Source organism: Gopherus evgoodei, chromosome 12, assembly GCF_007399415.2.
Source record: "Gopherus evgoodei ecotype Sinaloan lineage chromosome 12, rGopEvg1_v1.p, whole genome shotgun sequence".
NCBI lineage: Eukaryota > Metazoa > Chordata > Testudines > Testudinidae > Gopherus > Gopherus evgoodei.
In genome coordinates, this window is record NC_044333.1 from 7,055,161 (window position 1) to 7,080,657 (window position 25,497).

At 45.1% G+C, this 25,497-nt stretch overlaps 1 protein-coding gene across 9 annotated transcripts in view; it reads left to right on the forward strand.

Moving 5' to 3' along the window:
* KIFC3 (kinesin family member C3) overlaps window positions 1-25,497 on the forward strand; it is a 63,168-nt gene that overhangs the window by 20,738 nt on the left and 16,933 nt on the right. For 5 of the 9 annotated variants that reach the window (XM_030581814.1, XM_030581815.1, XM_030581818.1 and 2 more), the window contains exons 2-8: window positions 1,977-2,094; window positions 5,121-5,212; window positions 9,126-9,306; window positions 15,686-15,882; window positions 23,917-23,982; window positions 24,616-24,756; window positions 24,883-25,122. In XM_030581814.1, coding sequence (XP_030437674.1) covers window positions 2,013-2,094; window positions 5,121-5,212; window positions 9,126-9,306; window positions 15,686-15,882; window positions 23,917-23,982; window positions 24,616-24,756; window positions 24,883-25,122 — 999 coding nt within the window. In that variant the 5' untranslated portion in view covers window positions 1,977-2,012. Of the gene's footprint in view, window positions 1-1,976; window positions 2,095-5,120; window positions 5,213-7,930; window positions 8,058-9,125; window positions 9,307-14,715; window positions 14,776-15,685; window positions 15,883-23,916; window positions 23,983-24,615; window positions 24,757-24,882; window positions 25,123-25,497 lie in introns of those variants that run through there. The other 4 variants (XM_030581819.1, XM_030581817.1, XM_030581820.1 and 1 more) reach the window with 4 other exon arrangements.

Genomic DNA, 25,497 nt, shown 5'->3' on the forward strand with positions numbered 1-25,497 from the left:
CTCCGATATAACGCTGTCCTTGGGAGCCAAAAAATCTTACCGAGTTATGGGTGAAACTGCGTTATATCGAACTTGCTTTGATCTGCCGGAGCACACAGCCCTGCCCTCCCAGAGCGCTGCTTTACCGTGTTATATCTGAATTCGTGTTATGTCGAGTCGCGTTATATCGGGACAGAGGTGTATTATTTAATCAGCACTTAATGTGCATTAGGTGCTTCACCAGGCATAGAAAAGACAGTCCCTGCTCTGAATTGCTTCCAGTTTAAGCATAAACTGATGACAGGGATTTTAAATAAAAATGCAGTTTAAAAATAAATGTTTATTTCTCCTCTTCATCTCTAGTTTCTGATCATGTGCTATTCTCTGTTTCTTTGTTCCTCCACGGCACTGGCTTTCCCTGCATAACTACACTTCTTGTAATGCGGTCTACCCTGGTTCAGAGATTTCTGACCAGAAGCTCTGTGTGCGTATGTGAGATGGTAAGGATCATGTATCCTAGGGTGACCAGACAGGAAGTGTGAAAAAATCGGGACGGGGGTTGAGGGTAATAAGCACCTATATAAGACAGCGACAAATATCGGGACTGTCCCTGTAAAATTGGGACATCTGGTCACTCTATTGTATCCAGTTCTCCTGAGTTTGACTAAACAGATCGAGACAATCCTAGATCACAGAGCTCTCTCCTAATGCCACCTTTCTTCATGCCACTGCCTGGCTGCCAAGCCACAGGTCTTTTTTGGTTGTTTTCAGTTTTGGTTCATCTTTAGGGCTGATTCCTTTTCTCCCCTTCATTATGGCTTTGAGTTTAGAGTAGTCCCCGAGGCAGGGAATATCACGCTTTCTGACTACTTTACTGATTCAACTGCATGTGCTTGAACCCGTGCTAGGCTCATACTTCCTCTCCAGATGACCCAATGGGATCACTGAGACACAGGGTCATTGAGCTACCGCAGTATGAATGAGAGCAGTTTTGTAAAGTTATGAATGATATTTTAGATGTCTAATTGAAACAAACACTGCCAAATCCTTCCTTGTGAGACAGAGGATTTGAAGACTTGCTTACAGTTTAATCTCAAATGAAGGAGTCTCCTTCCAGATGAGTGAGACGTAGTGAAGTTGGAAGGCGTGGGCATTCAGATGGCACATGCCACGTGGATAGGAGTCTCTCTCTTCCCCAGTCTGCTTCCAGCCTCTCTGGGCTATGGTTCTCATCCTGTGGAGGCCTGATTGTGTGATAAACTAGATTATGATTTAAGTTATGAAGGTTTAAATCAAATAATTCCACTGAAGTCCTCTGGTGGAAAAACTGGTGCAAGATGAGAATCCAGCTCAACAACTGAACAAAGACCCCAAATATCTTTGCTATTCTTTGTACTGTGGAAACACTTTTTAAGGCCCCAGTCAAGATCACAGCACTGCAATAAGAGTGTGATGCAATAAGAGCGTGATGCATAAGAGAACAGGTAAGAGACGGATGCTTATTTCCTGGCTATTGTACAAGGTGGTGTGCAGACTCATAGGATGACATTATTCCGGCCCTGTAAATGTAAAAGTTATAAAATCAAATGTAGTAGTGGAAGAAGCTAGAAATGACACAGGAATTATTAACCAAAACAACCTGGGTAAAGACCACGCCAAACAACTATGGAAGCTATGGAATGCTGGCAATTAAACTGGAAACATCACAACATGAAGAAGGAAGCAACACAGCTACAATAACATTGTAAACAGGAATTATTAAGTTAATTACAGATACAGTGTGCGTAAACGCCTGCTTTGTATCAGTCAGCATTTCTCATGTGGATAAATTCCCAGTATTCAAATCTGAATCGTTCCAGATGTGTGTGGGAGTAGGAATCAAGATGGGGATATTGCTACTTGCATAGCTTGCTAAAGTGTCTCATCTTGGACCATTAACTTCCTGCAGCTGGAATCCAACCCTTTACTGGAATATCTTTGCTTGTGTTTATTCCCAGGCCCTGAGGTGTCAGTCTGCTTTGGGGCCCTATGCCATGATTACATCTCGCAAGACCTGGGATCTGGGACCTACTCCCTCGTTGAAAGACCTGTGGAAAAAGGACCTCCCTCTTAACCGTGAGTATTAAGTGATGGCTCATCCCATTCCATGCCCAGCCCACTCATGGTCACACCCTTTCTCACACTACAGCCAGGATAGGCTAGAAAACCAGCGAGCCCGCATTTTTGACATTTCTTTTTAGATGCCAGAGATGAGACTAAAATGGTTTCGGGGGAAGCAATTCTGAAACAGACAAAAGCTGTTAGGTAACTCCAGGGTTCATCAGACAAGTGTTTCAGTGCTGCTGCTGTGGTGGAAGGTAAAAGGCTCCTCTCCCTCCTCCTAGTCAGAAGCCTTGGGACAAAAGTTAAATTTTAACGTGTAAAAGAAAAAAAAAATATCTGTGAGCTGCATGGAAGAAAACCACGTGGATTCTGTTCGTCCTTCATCTCAGGTCCTTGGGAGAGTTTGTTATCTCTCTAAAGCACTGAAACCAAATAGGTGAGTTTAGTTCAACGTTTTTTCTTCTTCAGGGGCTGACGCCTTTTCAAAAAGTAGCTAAAAGAACCAAAACCTACTTGTTGAAACATGCTGCAGCTTCTGTGCGGTTATACACAAGACAAACTGTCTGTTTGCAGGCTTCAGGGTCACTCTGAGTGTTAAAGCCAGGTTTTAGCAAAAGTACTAGAAATTTTGGGTGGAAAATCAAAAACAAATGGATTGTCTGCACTCTTTTATTGTTCACTCTCTGACACCTTTAAGTTCTTAAACCTTGGCAGCAATTTGTCTATGTATTGTTTCCTCTTCTCTGATTTCTAACTACTGACCATAGACATGTGTATGTGGCCTGGTATGCAGGAGCAGGGGTCTGAAATTATGTTTTCATTCCCCCCCATGCCCTTTCCCCAGTGAGCTAGGAGCATTGCTTTGTTACAGGGCGGAGAGACTGGTGGGGAGTGAGACACTAAAAACCAGTGTACTGTATGATTAGCATCAGACTGTGTCCTACCTGGTGGGGAATAATAATGTATATTAATTGCATGTATGTAATACCTTTTTATTAAGGAACTACACATGATTTTGAAAGGTTGTTATTCCTATTTTAAAGATGGGGAAACAGGGGCATAGGGAGGCAAAGTGACATGCACAGCAAGATTACATATCTATCTTGTACATATACAGCCCTCTTCACTATAGTATCTGAGTACTTACCAACTATTTCAGAACAGAAATAGCAATAACAACCTCTCTCTGTCCCTTTCCAGCCTGTAGGAAAAAGAGCCTGATTTATTTATAGTAGTTTTTGGTGTGTTCGTGTGTGAGATGAACTGATCATGGGAAAGCTAAACTGAAGAGTTCATTTTTGCATTTCATTCTGGACATGGAGAGACCTGTAGTCATTCTTATTTCATTCAGGGCTGGGTTCCCTAGTTTAGCCCCAGCTCCCGTGAAAGTTCTCTTTACCACCCTTGCAAGCCTCCCTCTGTGGTCTGTATATTCATTGTACTAATGGGACATAGACATCATAGGAAGTTATGGTCACTGAAGGAGAAGTGATGTCTCAGATAGATTGGGCCACTTTTATACAGGGCTTTGAATATCAGGAAAAAGACTTTGAATAGCCACTTCAGAGAGCTGAGTGAGTTTCTATGGTCATGATGCCGTACACTGCTAAGCCAAGGGGTTGCTGTATTTTGCAACCGCTGGAGGGTCATTCCTACATGTAATGAGTTGCAATGATCAAGCCTGGAGGTCACCAGAGTGTGAGTCACTGTGTCTGGAAGGAAGGAACACAACTCCTGCTCATCACAAAAAAGTGAGTGTTTTTTGCCATCATGGCTATTTGAGCATCCAGTAGCATTGAGGACTCCACAACCATATCAACCCATAGCCTTGTGGTAACAGACACTCTTGAGAGTGGGGGATGTGAGAAAGGAGGCAAGTTCTTTAAAGTGCTTGCCACTTCCTACCAGTATCACTTCAGTGGTCCTGCCAGGGTTCAGCTTTAGCCAGCTGCTCTCCATCCACGGGTTGATTTTTGGCTGAGCAGTGAGAGAGCTGGGAAAGATCCATTTTCTCAAGTGAGCTTTTTCTGCATTTGGACCCAAAAAAGAACAGAGTGGCTACGCTGCCTCTAGATTTGTCCGTCTTGGTTCTGTTTCTGTAGTGAAACACATTCTGGGGAAGAGGTGTTAGCTCACTAGTTCTGCAGTGTCAGTTAGACAGGTTTTGAGATGCAGACCTGGTCGGGCAACTAGATAGGGGATAAGGTCATAGATACTGAAGTCACAAAATAAGCGAGTAGCAAAGGTGGGAGGAGAACCCAGGAATCCTGATTCCCAATCCCCTTGTGTGGGAGTTTTGACTGTACAGAAAAAGTTCACGCGTCTGACAACCTTGTAGATTGAGAGGTGAAGTTTGCATAATTCTTCAGAGTCTGTTTGGATTGTTTACAGGGTTCTTCATAAAGATACATGAATAGATTCCTACAGTTTGGATTCCTATAACTTATGTTCATTTGCCAACAGATCATATTTGCCCTAAAGGGCTTATTTTGCTAATCAACATTGCCAAAGTTGTAATAATACTTTGTTCTTGTATGGTGCTTTACATTTTCCAAATGACGTACGAAGAGGAAGTTGTAGTCATATGTGAAATGAGTTTGACAGGTCTCAGATCACTCAGGTGGGCATACTGTAGCTTTGCTTACATCTTTTCCTTCTCCCCCGCCCCCGACCCCCCATCTCTCCTCCTCTCTTTAGTATATGGCCCTGTGGCTGAGATTTCATACAAAGCTCTGACCTGAAGTATTTTGGGCAGCAGGAATCGAAAGCTTGACGGTAGTTGTTAATGACCGTGGCTGTGAGCCAGAGAAGGGAGGGGGCTTGGATACCAGCTTTAGTTACTAGCATGATGATGGATGGCCTGGAACAGAACTTGGGGGGGAGAGAAGGAGGAGACAGGCTTGCTGAGTGAGAACAGGAGGCATACCCAAGACTGAATCAATCTAAAGGGATCCCTCCTCACTCTCTGCTACACAAGCTGGTTGTAGTCAGTTTCTCCTGGGCTGATTTATTTAACATTCGTTTTTGTTTTGTTTAAGGGAGTGGACAGGATTCACTCCTCAGTGACAGAGAAGAGGACTCGAACTGGTGCGGCGCTGCGAGTCCACAAGGCCCCTACGTGACCGTGCAGGTGAGGAACCCCTGATCCCCTTTGGAGAGAGGAATGAAAGCCAGGGCACCTACTGAGGAACGCGTTCTTTATCTTCTGGCACTCGGTGGTTTCCTGCTGAACTGTGTATCTTTTCAGCTGTGTCTTTATGGAAAAGGGAGTGGGTTATCAACTAAGTGTAATATTGGCATCGAGAAGTCATCTGCCTGCAGTGTAAAGGAGCCAAAAAATAGCTGGACTTCTCCACTGGGGAATACCTGAGGTGTATGAAGGATTTCCTGGTGACATTAGGCTCATGTAATGACACTACACCAGGCCCCATCACAACTTCTGGTGCCTGGACATATCAGGGACATGTCTCAGGAAGAGAAGGGATGTGTTGGGGAAGGCAGGAATGCTCTGCATTCGGGCTATTATGATCTGTTGGATGGTCCCTTGGGGACTGTTGCTGGCAGGGTGTAAATCAAAGCAGCCCTAATTTGTGTCAAGGGCTGAATCAATCCCCAGCAGTTCCAAAATCTGGAAGGAATAAAGGTTGCTTGCAGTCACCTTTGCACTCTCTAGATATAGGGCTGCATTGAACTCTTCTCAGCCACAGCCCAGGATCAGGGCCATTATCGGTAGAGGATCCCAAACCAAAAATCAGTAGTAGAGATCTCAGTGTTTCCCAGCAGGATGCATTTGGGGGGAATGTGATAAGTGTCCTCATTGTGAAACTCACAGCTGATTGAATTTAGTAGTACCACCACTCTCACAGCAGAAAATCCTCTAAGGAGTAAGGTAGGAACTCAGATTATAGAGCAACTACTAGCTAATTAAAAAAAACCAAAACACTCTTAGATTTAGGTGCCAGATTTTTAAAACTAGCTTGTCTCTTTTCAGAATACAATTTATTCTGCTGCATAAAGGCACTTTGTTGTAATACTATATTCCTTGAGTGGAGATGGAAAGGGTGTTGGAAAAATATGTCTTGGTTGTCTGGAAAGTGTTAGGAAACCAAATCCAGTGAGGAAGTGGTAAAGGTTTAGTGGAATTGTTAAGAATCACATTTTTGGTGTCAAGTATCAGAGGGTAGCCGTGTTAGTCTGGATCTGTAAAAGCAGCAAAGAATCCTGTGGCACCTTATAGACTAACAGACGTTTTGGAGCATGAGCTTTCGTGGGTGAATACCCACTTCCTCAGATGCATGACATGACATCTGAGGAAGTGGGTATTCACCCACGAAAGCTCATGCTCCAAAACGTCTGTTAGTCTATAAGGTGCCACAGGATTCTTTGCTGCTTTTACATTTTTGGTGTCATTTTTGAGTTATATAATAAGCATCCAAGGGAGGAAGAAGACAAAACAAACAAACAAGCAAACAAAAAACCCACCTCATGCATTGCATACACCTTATCTCATATCTAGGGTTGTGCAATAATGTTTACTAACTACTGATTAGGTGGATCATGGGTGGGGGAGAAGATGGTAGGAATTTCATATGGAGGGTTTAGAACAAAGGATTGAGAGTCAGGACTCCTGGGTTCTATTTCCATTTCTGTCACTCATTCATTGTTGGACTTTGAGCAAGTCACTTAATCCATGTCTCTATACAATGGAGACAATACCTGTGTGTTTCACAGAAGTGTAGAGGCAGCTCTGCTCCACTTTCCGTCCAGGCCCAGCGCCTGGTATAGCTTCAGGAATTACCTCTTGTAAAGTGCTTCTAGAATGTGGGATGACAGGCACTATCGAAGTGCCACATGTTGTGTTCTGGCTGCAGTCTGAGAACTGGTCTCCCTCGTTTTGAAGTTCAGTTCAGAAACATTCCAGCTGTAATAACCATTCACCATTTTGTGCTGTGTGTTGTACTCACTCATGCCTTTCAGGTTTCTGCTCTTCAGGGCAGGGACTTACTCGTGTGGCACTGCTCACCTATCGTACAGTGCTTTTATGATCTTAAGCCTGGTCTACACTACAAAGTTTTACCAGTAAAACTTGCCTTATTTCAGAACATTATAGATACAGTGTAACTAATAAAAGTAGCTTCTGAATGGGGTGGGGGGAAATTCTCAAGTCTCAGTCAGTGAACAGATTACAACAAAACCCATGCTCACACTGACAGATTTTCCGAAAACGTTCCATCATTGCTCCAGCACCAGTACAATTCCACTGGGGAGAGCAAAGGTGAGACTGCTTGTACCACTATGTCATCTACACTTGCTTTCAGATGACGTGAGGATGAAAATGCTAGTGTCTGGTCTACACTAGTGTACCGATCACTGCTAGTGCCCTGGCATTAGATCTGCAGCGGAGAAATCCCTACAATTGTCACTATAGAGACAGCTTCAAAGTCCTGTCTGCAGAGCTTTAAGGCAGTCCTGGCACAGCAGCGGAAGCAGCGTAATCTTTCCTGGGGTGGCAGAAAGGAGAAGGCTTGCTCCTGGAATGGAGAAGAATATAGATTTTTTTTCAAGCTACTAAATAATTGTTACATAAATTATGATAATCCCCTTATTCCTCTCCATCCTTCCAGATCTGTCATAAAACTGTTAGAAGTTAGGCTTGCTCCAAATCCGTGCCTCTGAACAGTGGCTCATTGTTAAATGGTCCATGGAAATGAGCTTACAATGTGATATAGCAGCAGAAAAAGCCAGTGTGAATTCAGAAACAACATGTCACGGAACGCAGAACTGACAATCTGTAGAATGACTACACCAACTAGAATACTGTGTACTGAACTGGGTCCCTCTCGACCAGGGGGGTGCTGACATATTGGAAAGAATACAGAGAACAATAACCGTGATTTAGAAGCTGAAAGGATACATTCCTATATATTAAAGGATAGACTAAGCTAAACGTGCATCTTGGCTGAACTGCAACAAAGGTAAGGAGGGACACGACTATCTACCAAAAGGATGTCAAATATTAAAGAGAGTGAGGACTTGTTCAAGGTGGTTCAAGGATGGGGGTGTAACTGGGAGGAATGGGATGAAATTAAGGAAAGGAAAATCAAGGCTGAATGTAAATGAAAACTTCCTGACACTGAAATCTGGAAAGCTCTGGTGACGTCTGCTGGGGAACATGGTGGAAGAATCATTGCTTGGGTGATCTGAAACTAGACTGGGCAGAACACCAGCAAATGTAGAGAGAGGAACAATCCCTGCACTGAACCATGTTTGGGGCTATGTGGACTAAATGACTTAATGCATTTTTTCTGTCTCCGGTTTCTGATTCACTCTGTCTGGTTTCATTCCTGCTGAAACTGATTTTTTTTTCTCTCCTCCTTTTCCCCATCAATCTTGGCTTGGCTCACCTGATTGCAATCAGGAAATCACCTGCTATGTGATGAATGGATCAGCCTCAGTCACTGTAATTGAGTATCTTTTTTTCCTACATTGCCATCTAATTTTCTGTCCTCCGCCTGTCTTCTCCTTGTTCCTTTCTTTCCAAAACAGAGGTTTCAGAACTTTGAAAAATGACTGCTATTTGAGATGCCGATTTCCAGTCTGTAGTTTGTATCTGAGACCATGTGTATGCTGCTTCTTGTCTTTTGCCTTGTGACTGACCTTTTGGAAACCTGAGGTTGATGAGAGCTGGAAGCTGGAGGGAAAGTGTGGGAGAACGTAGGAGGTCATTGGGGAAGAGGGCACCGATGGCTTTAGTGGGATGGCACAGGCTGGAGTTTGATTAGGTTGGAACAGCAATGGGAAGGAGTTAGGTTTTAGCAGGTGGGGAGTTGACCAGATCAGAGTGGTGCGGGGAAGCGATGAAGATGTGAAGACAGCAGAAATACAGCTTGAAATACTGAGATACCTGTAATTATTTCAATACCCTCGGGCTCAGGGTCACCTTTCCAAATCTCACTCCGTCTATGACAAGAAGTCTAGGGAAGTTTGTGTCCTCTTGAGTTACAATGCCCTTTAAAGGGAAAATGGTTGTGTTTTGAACCCAGGCCTTGCAGGACAAGTTGTGCAAGGACAAGAGTCAGGTGAAGAACAAGGAGAATCATCACCAGCCACAGACTCAGTGTAGGACCCAGAAGCTGGGCATAGAGAAGAGGTCGGGGTCTGCTCACAACTGGGACGCTGGAGCGCAGGGCCAGAAAGCCTGCAGCATGAACATTGAGAAAACAGGTAAAGGGGGAGGCATGAGAATTGATGGCCATTAATTCTCATGCCTATCTCTGTCTTAAGGCAACAAAATCAGAAAGAAACTGCTTCACAGTGAAATGAGATTGGGGGTAAGTGAATTTCCTCAGCTCACAGCTAATGCAATGATTCTTTTATATAAATAGAAACTGATTACTCATTAGGGAATGACTTGGGCTCAGGAGGGATCAAATGCAAGCCAGGTGTTTGCACGCAGGTAAAAAAAATTAACTGTGCTGGGTCATGTCAGGTCACTGACAGATTAATCTAACCTTCGATCTGAAGCAAAATGATCTTGTTTATTTCTTCTCTTTTAAGGAAACTTTATCACAGTGCAGTTATAACCACCTATTCCTCCTAGTGCATTACCGCCTCCTTTCCTCTTCATCCCTGCTCTCTTGCATCTCCTCAACCTGAGTTTTTGTCCTGTTCTGTGTCTGTTTTGCCGCCTGTCTCTGTGCTGTTGGGTCTTGTTTAAATAATTTGGTTTTGTCTTCAGTCCCCCTCCCATGAGAGGAGATAAATGGCATTTCAGAAGATTATATGACTTGCTTTGAAAGCTGCGTCTTGCCCAGAAACTCTTCTGAATCTTAAGCACTTAAATTGACAGCTCAAATGTGGGGCCTCATCTTTGCTGTCATACAACTTCTGAGGACACTATCTCCTGCAATGTGTTCAAGAGGCTGGTCTGCTGTTGGTAGTCATTCGGAGCTCATTTATCCCTCTCCCTTGTTAGCTTCCAAAGTGACAATGTGGATTTGGCAGAAATGGAGTCCTCATTGCTCCTTTTGTCCTGCTTCCCATCCTTCTATAGGCAGCATCTCTAGTACAAGAGACCAGTGAATGTAAGTGTCTCTTCAGGGTTGTAGTCTCTTGGTGGGGAAAAGGAGGTGAAGCAAGAGCTTTTCACTAAAGGTGCATGGAAGCATATTCACCTTTATGAGAGAAATGCAGGTCTGATTCTTATCCACTAACGCCAGTTTAACTCCATTGACTTCTCTGGGGGTTAGTCCTAGTTTACAGATTCAGGCCTCGTGTCTTTGGTGAGGAAAAAGCTACTCAGAAACTGTGCTGGAAGTTGGATTTTGATTCCTATTATTCGTTTTCTCCATCAGAAACTAATTACCTGGGCTTGTCCAGACACATCAGAGTGAGCCACTCCCTGCCGTGCTCTGGTTTAGAACTTACTGGGTTATCTGTGGGAGACGTCTCTCTCCGCCCTGAGCGTGCCTCAGGACAGTGTGTGCGGGAGAGTGCCAAGCATGTTACGCAGAGAGAGGAAGAGGCGGCTCAGTGACAGAAACAGGAAGGAGTGTAAGAAAGGAGGAAGGCGTGCCAGCTGGAAATGTAAGGTGCCAAGAGACAAAAAGTAATGCAAGGAGTAGGCAGACACATGAATTGCAGCTCTCTTCTCAGGCGGGGGAACTAGTGTGTGAAAAGGACATAACCAGAGTAACTGTACAGTGAGTTAGATCTAGAATTTATCTTCACAAGTCTGCGGTGCCCCCTTCTCTGAACCCCCCTGCTACAGCTGCTGTTTCCTCCTCTGCTGCCCTGCTCCCACTGCCACTTCGCTAAGCATTTCGCTGCTTTTCTAGCTGTGCCCACCTGAGGCAAATGGCTCATCTGAACTTTGCTGATCCCTCCATCTGCTAATACTCCTTGAGCTTTTTACTGGCTTTGTTCGTAGGTGTAGCAGGCTTCCCTGCTTTATAGGCTCCCCATTCTCTGGCAAATGGTTGGCAAGCTGCAGACTAGAGAGGCTCAAGACACTGCACGGTCAGCTATAAATAGAGCCCTACCAAATTCACAGTCCAGTTTGGTCAATTTCACGGTCATAGAATTTTAAAAATTGTAAATGTCATGACTTCAGCTATTTAAATCTGAACTGTCACGGTGTTATAATTGTAGGGGTCCTGATCCAAAAAGGAGTTGTAGGGGAATAGGGGAGTTGCGGTACTGCTAACCTTACTTCTGTGCTGCTGCTGGTGGTGGCGCTGCCTTCAGAGATGGGCAGCTGGAGAGCAGCAGCTGCAGGCCGGGAGCCCAGCTCTGAAGGCAGAGCCGCCGTCAGCAGCAGCGCAGAAGTAAGGATGGCAGGTCATGTCATTGCAACCCTTACTTCTGCCCTGCTGCCTGCAGAGCTGGGCCCTCGGTCAGCAGCCGCACTCTCCTTCCACCTACTCGGAAGGCACCAATGCAGAAGTAAGGATGGCATGGCATGGTATTGCCACCCTTACTTCTGTGCTGCTGCTGGTGGGATGCTGCCTTCAGAGCTGGGTGCCCAGCCAACAGTGCCACTCTCCAGCAGCCCAGCTCTGAAGGCACCAGTGCCAAAGTAAGGGTGGCAATATTGCGACCCCCTAAAATAACCTTGTTACTCCCCTCACAACTCCCTTTGGGGTCAGGACCCCCAATTTGAGAAACACTGGTCTCCCCCAGGAAATCTGTGTGCTATAGGGTAAAAGCACACAAAAGACCAGATTTTGCTGGGGGAGACCAGATTTCACGGTCTGTGAGGTGTTTTTCATGGCTGTGAATTTGGTAGGGCCCTACCTATAAATAACTGAAAAACCAGAAAGTGTTGAAATAACAGAACATTTCATTTGTACACTTTGCACATCAACTGCTGGCTACCTCAGCATGTACTATACAATTTCAGTGTTAAATGCCCCATATAAATCCTGTGGTCTGATCTGCCCCGTATATAATCAACATGTTTTGTTGTTTGTACACATCTGGCTGCAGCCTTTGTGGAAGTCACTGATGTCCACTTGAAAAGTTTTTCAGAACAAGCATGAGAGTCTGTGTGGCTGTGTCTGAAAAGCTGTGTGTGTTTAACTCACAGTATAAAGTGTCTGCCTTCCTTTGAACTCTAGCATACATAGACTACTGCTGCGTAATTAGCTTCCCAACCAGTAAGTCTGTGTGGTAAGTTATATAATGTAAGCTGCCTGTGCCATTGGGAGACCTGCCTTTCCGAGCCTCCGGTCTCCCAAAAATAATTTCTGGAGAATAACATATTGGAACAGATGATACACCTGGACCAAAGGGGAACATGTTCAAAGCATAGAATAATCTTCATGCTTTGTTTGAATTAAGTTGCGTACAATTGCTGTGGTTTTAAATTGACTGGTTTAAATTCCATAGCAGAAGGATTCAGTGTCCCAGCACAGGATTAAATTAGATAATACACACAGATACACAGTGGTTTCAGACATGCCCTGACATCTCCTTTTATCTTAGGATAGCACTTTTGAGGTGAGAGAACATTCCCAAAGGAATAACACTTTGCATTTATATATGACTTTACAGGTTCTTTTCTTAACATTTGGTAGGTGTTATCCCCTCTGATGTATAGTATCCCTCTTTTACATATGGAGAAACTCAGTTACTAAGAGAGATTAAAAGCCAACAAAGGTGCACACTGCTTCTGGACGGCCAACTCAAGTCGCTTTAAAGGTGTCTCAAGTACTCAAAAATTGAGGCAAAATGCCACCCAGAATCAGTGGTCATTTGTGAAAATATTGGCCCTATTCATAGACTACAAGGCCAAAAGGGACCAGGCGATCATCTGCTCTGACCACCTGTATCCATAGCACTTCCCCAAATTAGTTCCCGTTTGAACTAGAATATACCTTTTAGAAAAACATCCAATCTAGATTAAACAATTTCCACCACAACCCTTGGCACGCATCTTATTTCTAGTTTGAATTCAGCCCTTGGATCTTGTTATACCTTTGAACTGGGCCATGGTCACACACCGAATCAGTGACAGAACTAGGATTAGAACTCAATAGCTGCTTTTCAGCCCTTTGCTCACACCATTATCCCATAACTTCTCTATACAGAGAGGAACACGTCAAAGGCCCGCAGTTGGTATATTAAACACTTCCATATGGTCCAAACACGTGTCTTAAAAAGAGACAGAGCTACCAAAGGTTTACACAGAAAAAAAATCAGTCTTGCAGCAAAAGCAGCTTCTTCTGATAAATACACTTTGCATAAAGCAAGCAACTTTGACTGCTTGCACTTAGCCAGACAATTACCAGCCCTATTATTTGGCCTTGAAGCCACAGAACTGTGTCATTTCTAGTAGTTGTTTAAACGGGTGAGAGGCAGGGCAGGGTGGTATTAGGCTCTTGGCAGGCTGGAATCCTGACCTAATCTCTCTTTCTTATGGCCACAGATTCTCCCTCCTCACCACCATAATGCCTCCTTGTAGTGTCACCCCAAATCCTGGGAACTAGCCCGTCCCTTTACTTCCACCTGGGAAATAACAAGTACTTCAAGGATTAGTTACATGAGCTACAATGTTAGGCCTCTATGAACATGTATGTCTATAGGATAGACTGCTGTTATCCCCTTTCTCCAATCAATAACGTAAGCCCAAATATAATCTAAACCATATAAAGCCATCCACAACCTGCTTCCAAAAAATAATGCTCCCTTCGTAATTCATTTCATTTCAGACAATAAAAGGAGCTGTGAGTTGCCTTTTGTTTCCTCACTGCTGAGGGCAGAGCAATGAGAAAATAGCTGCGCAATTTCCTTCTACAGCGCCTCACTTTTCCAGCTTGTTTGTCCACTGTGCATTGCAGCCACTGTCAGCCCCTCCCTCACCTGCCACTGGTGTCAGATCAAGCCATCGGAATTTAGGAGTTTGTGTGATTTTTTTTTTGTTCGTCTGAATTAAAAAATATGAATAGTAAAGCCTGACATTACCCGAGGGACTTCAGATGAGAGTAGAAATAAGGGCCTTGCAAAGACGGGATGGACTAGTGGGTACGTCACTGGACTAGGCCTTTATGAGAGATGCGTTTGAGCCCTGGCTCAGCCACAGACTTCCTATGTTATTTAGTCTGGCTGTAAAATTAAAAAGGGGGCTAGTACTTCTCTACCTCATAGGGGTGTTGTGAGGACAAGATCCACTGACGACCATGAGGTGCTCAGACACTACCATTATGAGGCCCATGTAAGTGCTTAGACATGTAGATAGGAGCTGCAGACCAAACCAGCCCTTACTGTTTTGTAGGGCCAGATTATTACCGATAGGAGCCGAGTGGGAAAAATGAGTGAGATGTGACCATGGAGCACTGTTAGGAAATTACAGCATGTGGCATGGAGGAAGGAGATTGCTGCATTATCCTCTTCACTAGATAGCCTTTGTTGCCATGCTTTGGATGGTGGCTGGTGTGCTCCTTCACTTGCTGGCCACAGCCAAGAGTGAAATGCCTCGTAGTCCCCTTGGCTCAGCCCCCCTTCTTGGTAGAACTATTGCCCATTGCAAAGGGTGTTTTGGGTTATTTTCCTCAGTTTGCCCCAAAGCACTTTTTTTTAATGTCTTAAATGAAATCACGGGCTCTGTCTGTGTTTTCTTTTTTGCTCGTGGAGCCAGGAATGTGGAAGTCAGCGGGCGATGAACTCCTCAGCCCAGGGCTCAGAAGCAGTGGGGTATTTATGAATGTCACATGCTTGTGTGTTCGCTGTGTACTTTTCACCAGTCAAATGGCCAACAGGGAGTTTCCTGGGGGGTTGTGACTGTGGAGATGTGACGTTTGTGCCGTCGCTGTCGCACTCTGTTTCTTGCTTGCATCTCTGTGCTTGGAACATTGTTCCCCACATGCTTCCATTGGTTGAGTGGCCACCATTTTCCATCTATGTCGAACTGAACAGCTTTGAAAGAAAATTTAAAAAATATTTTAAGATATTGAATTGTCAGGATTTCTCTCAAATGCCCTCTGTGACATTTTCTTCAGCCCTGGTCCTACATGAACTTAAGCATGCGTGTGACTTTACTATGGCGGAGCTCTGTAGTCCTGCTACAGTCAGTAAGACCGCTTACATGAGTAGTTAGGCACATGCATACGTGCTTACAGAATCACAGCCTCGTTTTGATTCTGTCAGCGTGCACAGAACTGTCAAACAAATTACTGTTGAAAGGTGTGCACACTTATGTCAGGAAAAACTTCCAATCAAATGATTCATCTTCTGTATCTGGAGCATCGCTGCAGCTCCTTCTGGGGGCTGGCAGAACTGCAATGGGCTTCACTGCTGGTTCCTTCCCTCAGAGCATTGATTGGAGCAGTGGGTGGTGATTGGAGCCATGAAATGGTCCTCTACACAGGTTAACCCCATGCAGCTCAGGAAGGAATCTGGGGTTTTCACTGCCATTATGGTCCTTTTCTTTTTGTCTTTACATCTCCTGCTCCACTTTAGTCATTTAGTCGGCCCTACTTTTAGTCCACACTTACTGGCCTTTCCTGGCCGTGCATCTGTCACTTCGTCACGCGCTGCCCACCCCCATACAGTCACACCTGCCTGCTGCTTTGTAAATGCAATGCTAACACTCTTCTTGTTGCAGGCGGAAGATTCTTTGGTGGGAAATGCTCCAGCTTGTCAGGAGCACATCAGTTTCCTATGATCCAGAAGATGGTGGAGTCTATGGCCCAGCTGCAGGAGGAGAAGCTGCAGCTGCAGGAAGAGCTGCTGGCACTGCAGGAGAAACTTTCTGCACGGAAGAATGAAGAACTTGCTGTGTCTGTCCAGCTGCAGGATCAGGTACTCCACAAGATGGGGGAGGAACTCTGTGAGTGAACCGTGACATTTTTCAGGGTCTAGATCTCAAAAGGTATTAGGTTCCTAGCTTCCATTGATTTTGGAGGGAGTTAAGTGCCTAAATACCTCTGAGGATCTCAGCCAAGGTGTTTAAGCCAACATTATAACTTACGTGCAAATTGCTATGTTCCAAGTGCTCTCACACTAAATATCTGATCTAATTCCTCTTGTAGTTATTCTGTTGCTAAGAAACACATTTTTTAAAGCAGCTATTTTGCAGGACTTGGATACACAATGTGTTGTGCTCCCTCTGTGGACTCTGCAGCAGCAGTCAGCTCACAGGTCTAGTACTAGAGGCATGGAGGAATGTTGGGGGGGGGGGGGGAACAGTGATGCCAGGCAGCTTGGGCTTCAGCCTGGTGTGGCAGGTGCCACCTCCCCCAACTCACCTCTTTTTTTGGTCTGGGTGAGGTGGGGGAGGCACAATCAAAAACTGTAATTCAAAGAGGGCCTCAGCTCAGACAGTTTGAAAACTGCTGGTCTAGTGGTTAGGGCAGGACTCTAGGACTAAGGACTTTGAGTTCTAGTCACAAGTCTGCCTTTGACTTTTTCTGATGTTGAACAAGTTGCTAAACAGCTGCATGCTTCAGGTTCCCTGTCTAATCTTCTACTGAATCAGTTTTGTGGCATTTCAGTAATCTCATGAAGTGCTTATAAATCCTTTGATGAAAAGAGCTTGTTAGGCACCATGTCTTGCTGTCTAGAAAAACCTACTCTCAGAGCTATGCTGTGATTGACCATTATACTAGTGCACAAAGGGCACAGCATGAAAGGTTTGTGGTATGAAATAAGCAAGTTAATTCTAGTGTCTTTCAAAAGGCAGGAAGTAAAAAACACATTTAAAAATCAGTTTCCTAGCTGAGAAGGAGAAAACTGATAAGAGAATAGGTATGTGGGTGGGTGGATGGATGTGGGAAAGGGTGGTACATGAGCTACAAAGACATTCTTTGGTTTCTAAGAAACACCACGTTTTTGAAAGTCATTACCCGGCTGTTTGTCAAAGTGTAGCAAGATTGTGCAACACTGGTAACCGCCCCCCACAAAAAAAAACTTTTTTTTTTTGGTGAGACAGTGGGTCTACAGGCTCATAATAAAAAGACTGTGTGGGAAGGGGGATTAGTTTATAACTCTAGATGTGACTGTGGTTTGATTCTGCTCTTAATTACACTGATCTAAACATGACCGAATAATTGCATTGAGTTCAGTTGGGTTACTCTGAATGACACTGGTGTGCATAAGTCAAAGCAGAATCTGGCCCTATACCAACTAACAGAGAAAGAGTGACATTGTATACAGGAGGCAACTCTCTGCTAGGGAAAAACAACTTTCTAGCATGTGGACAAAGGAGAAGGTCCCATTTCTTTAAAGAGATTCTAAAAGCTAATAGATACAAAGGCTGCACCTAAGTGCCAGACATTGCTAAGAAAACCAGTGGGTGTCTTCTCTAGAAATTGTGGCCAGGCTGGAGATACAACCCGTGAGGTCTAGCCAGGCATGCAACCAGGCTCCACCTATTTTTCCAGGAAGGGATGGGTCTCCACTACAGGTGAAGTGAATCAGTGTCTCCTGTTGTTGTCTTCATCTTCACCTGGAAGAGAGATAAGCTGGTATTTTCTAATTTAACACTTTGGGCTTGTCTACATCAGAAAGTTGCAGCGCTGGTGAGGGAGTTACAGCGCTGCAACTTTGAAGGTGTACACATCTGCAGGGCACCACCAGCGCTGCAACTCCCTGTTTGCAGCGCTGGCCGTACTCCCGTTTTGTCTCGGGTGTAGAGGATCTAGCGCTGGTGATCCAGCGCTGGTAATCCAATGTAGACAGTTACCAGCGCTTTTCTTGACCTCCGTGGAAGGAGGAAGCCTCTGGTAATAAAGCTGGTTTCCTTTCCCGGTTTGCTCTCTCGGTCCCGGAGCCACCCAGCAAACCGCAGGGAAGGAGACCTGCTTGCTCGGGGTTCCGGGACCGAGAGAGCAAACCGGGAAAGGAGACCAGCTTCGCCGCGGTTTGCTCTCGCATTCCCGGAGCCACCCAGCAAACCGCAGGGAAGGAGACCTGCTTGCTCGGGGTTCCGGGACCGAGAGAGCAAACCGGGAACGCCGCGGTTTGCTCTCTCGGTCCCGGAGCCACCCAGCAAACCGCAGGGAAGGAGACCTGCTTGCTCGGGGTTCCGGGACCGAGAGAGCAAACCGCGGCGAAGCTGGTTTCCTTTCCCGGTTTGCTCTCTCGGTCCCGGAACCCCGAGCAAGCAGGTCTCCTTCCCTGCGGTTTGCTGGGTGGCTCCGGGACCGAGAGAGCAAACCGCGGCGTTCCCGGTTTGCTCTCTCGGTCCCGGAACCCCGAGCAAGCAGGTCTCCTTCCCTGCGGTTTGCTGGGTGGCTCCGGGACCGAGAGAGCAAACCGCGGCGAAGCTGGTTTCCTTTCCCGGTTTGCTCTCTCGTCCCGGAACCCCCCTTGAAGCCGCCCAACAGCGCTGCAGTGTGGCCACATCTAACACCACTTGCAGCGCTGGTTGCTGTAAGTGTGGCCACTCTGCAGCGCTGGCCCTATACAGCTGTACTAATACAGCTGTAACAACCAGCGCTGCAAAATTTTAGATGTAGACATGGCCTGTGAGTTTTCTGCTAATGAATTTAGGGTTAAACAAACTCTGATGTTAAATGTACTGATAATCACTTATTCTAAGTGGCTTTTGTGTCACAGGTGAATGCTTGTCTGTGAATACTATTGATTCTAAAGACATTTCAAGCCCACTCTAGGTGACTGACTGAAGTTGGAATGGTATGAAGTATATAAATCCAGTCACAGATAGATGACTATGTGTAATGCAGACTTGCTTGTAATAGATTTTTTCTTGTTTTTGTGTCCCCACTATAAGGATCAACTATTGTAAGTGTCTATAGGTTTTTATTCTTTTTAGAGGGATGCTGTTGCACTGAAATAGTATAAACTTTCAGTATTAAAGGGAAGTAAAATATATTAAAATCTAAGTTATGGATATTAAAATAATTATTAAAAGTGATTTTTAATCCCTTATCTATGTTCTTTGCATTTCTCTCTGATTGGACAATGAAAATAGATTAATCAGTTGCAACTTTTATTTTTTTTTTCACTTTCTGGTTCTCATGGACTTGCACAGTGCTGCAATATTTGGGGATTATCTTGTTTAAAAACAAACTACTAATTTTACTGGTCTTCGGTTTTGTAGAACTTTGTCTTTATAAAAGCCTAATTTTTAGGCAATATATGACTTCTCAGTGTACTTTTTTAAATGGAACAGCTAGTGTGGAGTGGCATCTCAGAATATGGTAATACTTATTTAAGTACTAGTTCTAACCTCACCTCATTAGATGGGTGTAACTTAACTGAGCTTAATTAATTTGTAGCATACTGTAAACGTGTATTTGTTTTAAGTCAGCAGTTCCAAACTGTGGTCCACAGATCAGTGAGGGGCTGCAGAGAGCTGGGTGGTCACAGGGTAACAGCTCCTTCTCTTTGTTTCCAGCTGTTAAATGCTATTAAAAGAAGCTGAAGTATGCGAATAGTCTGCTAACATTTCATTCCCTTGTACTTCCCTGCTGTGGCTGCCACAGGGATGTTCCATGATCACAGGTGGGGGGGAAGCACTAATGAGTCTCTCTCTCTGTTAAGAAATGGTTCACTCTGTAGGAAAACATTAAGATCCTTTGTTATAAGATAAAAAATAAAAATGGGTATTTGTTGTCAAGGAGAGCCAATTGTCAACAGTAACTCCATCTTGGAAAGACTGTTTGGGTTCAGTTCTGTGGTGGGATCCACTCCCAGCACAGGGGACCTTCCAAGCTGATATAAAAACTCCATTGACCCTCCTCTTAGCTCTTGTTTTAGGGGGTGTGTCCAGGGTCAGTACCGGTTATCCTTGGGAGAGGGAAGGGATGTGGTTTGAGTGTGCTGTGCTCTGTCTGCTCTCATAGGGAGGCATGGGAAGCAAAAGATTTGTTAGAGACCCCTTGAGGTTGCTCTGACTAAAGCCGGGGGCAGAGCGCTCTTAAGCTACTAGGGGATCACTCCCCCCCCCACCCCCCCGGCCTTCATTCTGCATTGAGCACTAAGATGGGGAAAAAGAGAGTTGGGGTCTTTATATGGAGAAGTGCACACCACCAGATCTTTGTGTCTGAAGACACTGCTTCTACACTAATCAAAGAGGGGAGACTGAGCGCCAGAATGTACACTTGGGAGAAATCTTAAGTGTGTGTGTGTGTGTGTAGGGTTGAGAGGGGAAGGTTGTCAAGCTGTCCTGGAGTGGCTCAAGAGTGTGGGTACCAATCCCAGGGAAGACTGTTGAGAAGCAAGTCACAAATCCCAAACTGGCTGTGAGGTTTTATACTTAGATTTCACCTATCAAGTGTAAACTTCTCAGGCAACATAACAGCCTAACCGTGGAGTCATAGATGGTTCCCTTGGCTACTCTGAGCTATCTTTCAACCTAGGCAAGCTAGCTCTTGTGAGAGAGGGTGCCCTGCACCAAAAGTCACAACAGTAGTCAGGTTACTCCCAGACCCAAAGGACCAGTCTCGTATACCAGGTCAGTTGCACCCTAGATTTTGCACTAAAGACAAAGCTTGTAGCCAATCCTGTCAAACTATCTAAAGATTTATTAAGTAGGAAAAGGAAACGAGTTATTTACGAGGTTAGAGCAGGTAAACATACACACACTCTAAAGGTAATAGAGGTTTGTATAATAAGCCAGCTCTATATGTCCCTTAGGGCTAACCCACGCTAAGCAGCAGGGGGACCCCATGCTTATGCCTAGAAATCTTGCCCTCTGGAGTCTAAGCAGCATAGAGATACAGTTTCTCCTTTGTAGGGATGTTTGAGCTGCCGACTCACCTGATGGGAGGAATTCACTTGCATGTCTTCTCTTCATGGGGCAGGTGGGGGAAGCAATCAACCAAGTCTTTTATCTTCTTTGATGTTCCACAATAGTAGTTCTAGTGTTGATGGGTCCTCACTGTGGGACAGAACATGACACCTTGTGTTGTAGGCCAGCATTGCACACTAATTAATGACTCACCAGTCTACAGAGGCCTACAATGCAGATGCTCAGATATTACCTTACAATATGGTATGCAGATGATATAAGGGAGATTAATGCACACAACTGTTGAAAAGCATTCAATAAAGTCTAGATGCTAAGGCCATTTTTAGAACTCGAATACTTGTTTTAACCCACAGGTGAGCCAGACTGAGCCGTGGTCTCCGTTACAGAGTTAGGGCGCAGCAAGGCAACTTATGTCGACCTAACTCTGTAAGTGTCTACACTAACATTTTGTTCCCACAGATGCAGCTCACCCATTACACCAATTTAATAACTCCGCCTCCGCGAGAGGCGTAGCACTTAGGTCAACACGCTATCAATGTAGACACTGCGTTGCTGACATCGAGTGTTGCTGGCTTTCAGAAGCCGCACCGCACTGGCAGTTCAGTCAGTGCAAGCGCTCCTGGGAAGGATGCACGTTGCCCCCACAAGGAGCATAGTGGGGACATGCAAACACGATGTCATCACTGTGGTGGCGCTGTGGCAATGTAACTTAGGTCGCTATAATCTTGTAGTGTGGACACACCCTCATTCCAGCTGAGTATCTGTCAGTGCTCAGTTGAGACACGGGCACCTGGCATGAGCTGGCACCTGCTTTGTCAGCATCACGGGGTTTAGCTCACTTTTTGTGGCTGCTCCAGCACTCTGGCAGGTGCTGTTGAAACACAAGTTTCATCCTGGCTTTATCATAATCCTCTGGGAGTCTATCAGGCTCCCCCGCGCTACTTTAGAGTAACTCAGGTTCCATCTGTGTGTCTGTTCTGATGCAATTCTGCGCAGTGCTGCCATAACCCTTCACACTCCTGCCGTCCTGTGAGATTGAGAGCTCTGACCATGAGACGGAACTTGGCTGGCAAGAGGCAGCATTAAATGTTGAACAAAAAGGCTGCCAATCAGACAGTCTCTTAAATACTGAAATGTGGACACTTGCAGCTGTCCTGAGGGTAAACACGATGTGCATGGTGTAATCGTCGGCAAAAGTCCTCCTTACCGTATATCACCGGTTCTGTTCAAATTTAGCCTGTTATCCTGCAGGTTGCTTCAGGCCGATGGACAACTGCAGCTGTGTGAAGCCCCACTAGAGTCAGTGGGGCTCAGCACAGGGGCAGGGGTCTGCCTGTGTGGTTCTCACTGCAGGACAGAGACCTTACCTTGTAAGTGCTTTGGGGGCAAGGACACTGTATTTTGTCTTTAGTGAAGCCGCAGCACGCAATAGGGCGCTATAATGTAAAAATAATGGGCTCCTGTGGTGTAGCTGGTGTGACATTTCTGAAACTGCACCATAATCATTTTTTTCAATGGATTTCCTTGTCTGACACTGATAGAAGAATAGGACCAGGTAGAGCTGAAAACTAAAAGAGAGCGCTGCAGAAATCCCATACGTTTTGCCAAAATTCCCTGCTTCTCTTGTTCATGAGTGTGAAGATGGGCACACTAGTAACATACAGACAGTGCTTCATTTGTAATGAAAGAGGTGATGTGGGTCAAGCCATTCTTGTACATTTATAACTGATGCAGCAGGCCCAGAGATGCCAGGACTCTGAACTGCCAAGCTGCGAGGTGCCAGGCTCAGCCCTAGCAAACCCTGGAACAAATTAAGCCCTGCCTGCAGACTTCTATCTACTTTATCCCTGGAGTAAATATCTCATACACACATGGAATGAAAATGGTGTGCTGTACACAGAAAAAAATATTCTTTGATGTCTGTTTAGGAAGATTCTCCTTCAAGAACCTCACCATATAAAAGGAATTTAAAAGCCTCTGCTAGAAAAAGAAAGTCATAGAGAAGAAAAAGGAAGAAGTGCCAGAAGCTGGGAATTGTCAACAGGGGATGGACCACTTGATGATTCCCTGTTCTGTTCATTCCCTCTGAAGCACCTGGCACTGGTCACTGTTGGAAGACAGGATACTGGGCTAGATGGAACCTTGGTCTAACCCAGTATGGTCATTTTTATGATACAGGAAAGCAAAGACCCCTAGTGAGGAGGGGATGATTTGATCTCTGAGCACAGTTGGGGTGGAAGATTCCTCCAATAAGAAACAGCATTTTTATCCATTAAAGTTTCTCCCAAGATTTGGTGAAAGAATGGAGGACAAACTGTCAAAATGCTCATGTGGTAGAGAAGGTTACCTGAAAAAAAAAATCTTTTTTTTTTTTTAATCCTCAAACGTACACTGAGGCAGCAAATGAGTATGTGGTGTGAGTAGCACTCAAATGTGCAAGCAATTATCAGAGAAAATGGGATGAAAAGAAAACTTTGGCTGAATATCAGAAAATAGTCCTAACCATGTGGTCTCACTCTGAGGAATAATCTGCTCCTAGGAGGTGGTAGGGGGTCCCACTACTTGGAACTAAAACTGGATTGGAGCAGATACTGCCAGGTATCTGCGCTGATTGCAGGTGGTGGAGTAAGGGACTAGATAAGTCTATTCCCTTTCCAGCTTGAATGTTCTCACTTTCTGTTGATCTTTTCAGTGGGAGCTCAGTTAGCCAGGGCTGTTATATATACAGTTCTCTCCAAAAAGCTGCCTCTGTGGTATTCTACAGTCATATTAGCAGAAATAAAGAGAGTGTGTTGCTTGTTTGATGATGAATAGCACCCCGTGTAATTTGGGGATTGCTGGTATGGTAAGTTGTCTTCTCAGGGCCAACATCCTTCCAATATAATCTTGGGCACTGCTTTCTCTGGGGTGGGGGAGTCCACAACTCATAACTACCCGGTCTATCAGTCTGGCTCTGTGTGGCTTCTAGGAAGTTCATGACTTGAAGCACTTCCCTTTGCCGGCGCATTGCAGCTTCAGGTGAAGCTATGTGTAATCTGAGCTGGTGTGTGTTGGGAGGAGGTGTTTGTGGTCAAAATACAAAAGGGACCAGCCTAGTCAACTTGTGCCTGTGTTGACAGGTTGAAAATCTGAAAGGGAAACTTCTGGATCAAGCTCAGGAAGTGAACAGACTCTGTTCTGAGCTGGTGAGCCCTTGGAAGTCAATACGTATCTGCATTACATGTCTTTTTTCCCTGAGGAGATTGTTACATTCATGGTTAAAGTTGTTGGCTTCTTAGTATTTTACATATGAGACAGTAAAACAGGGAGAGAAAAGAAGGAAATCTTAGTGCAAATGGGGATTGTTTAGAAGCCTAAGGACGATGAATGAAATACTCCCAGAATCATAGGTTTGATTTGGATGGATTTTGACCAACCCGACGTAGATAAACTGAAGTCCATTAAGTTAAATGGGAGTTTGTCCAATGCAGCCTTAAAACAGAGGACCTGGCACTCTTCTCCATAGCAGGAGTTTGCTGCTTGTGTCCCTGACAACATTTCCCATGCCACTATTACTGTGGTATTCACTGGCTGCATTCTGCCCTTCATCCCAGAGCTGGCTGCATTTCAGTAGCACCGTATGTGTATAGTTTGTGAAAAGGGTAGAGTCCTTAATTATTAACGATACTGTGCCAAATCCTGTTCTTTCTTTTATGGTGCAACTCCACTCAAGTCAAATGCATTGTAGGGGTGTAGGGAGAGAGCAGAATTTGACCCACTGACTAAAAGTAAAATATTGAGTTAACAAACACTTGGTCTCCCTTTTCTGCCCTTTTCAGGGTGGCACTGACTTGGAAAAGCATCGGAATCTGCTTGCTGCAGAGAACGAGCACCTAAAGCAAGACATGAAGTCATGTGAGGCACAGCTTCAGAAGCTGAAGAAGCAGCATGTGAAATGCATTGACTGCGAACACATCCAGGTAAAGAGGTCACGAGGCTGGGGTGTATGCATACAGACTGTTCGTGATGGATCATGTGCCTGCGCCTCTGCCTATGGATCACATGAAAATTGGCTTCCTCTCACCCCCTCCCAACTTGGCTTGCAGGAGAATGCAAGGCTGCAAGAAAGGTTGGCCCAGCTGCAGCTGGAGGTGGAGGAGGCTAAGGGGAGGCTGTCAGAGCTGGACCTGGAAGTGCAGCAGAAGACCAATCGCCTGGCAGAGGTAGAGCTGCGCTTAAAGGACTCCCTTGCCGAGAAGGCTGAGGAGGAGGAGCGACTCAGCAGGCGGCTGCGGGACAGTCAGGAGACTATAGCTAGCCTGAAAGCCCAACCCCAGCAGATAAAGGTGAGATGCAACAAATCATTTTTGCAGGGCGACTCCTATTGATCATTCTGCCCATTTGCTGTTCAGCATCCAAGCAGAATGCGTATCTTTAAATTCCGTTTAGAGCGAGAGGGCCAAATCCTGGCAGGCTTTCTCCCCTATCAACCCCTTGATATCAAAGGGGGTATAAAATGGGCTAGCACTTGACTCAGAGAATCTAGGCGCTTGCAGGAGGTTTGAATACTGTTTGCTGTTTGTCTGTAGCTTATACAGAATCCTGGCAGTGCACAAGGTGCTTAGGGTAGGTGAAATCTATCATCTAAGTAAGAGTCCCAGCTTTATGTGCTAAAGATGCCACTACCTGTTTAAAGTTACGGTAGATTGTAATGGTGGTTG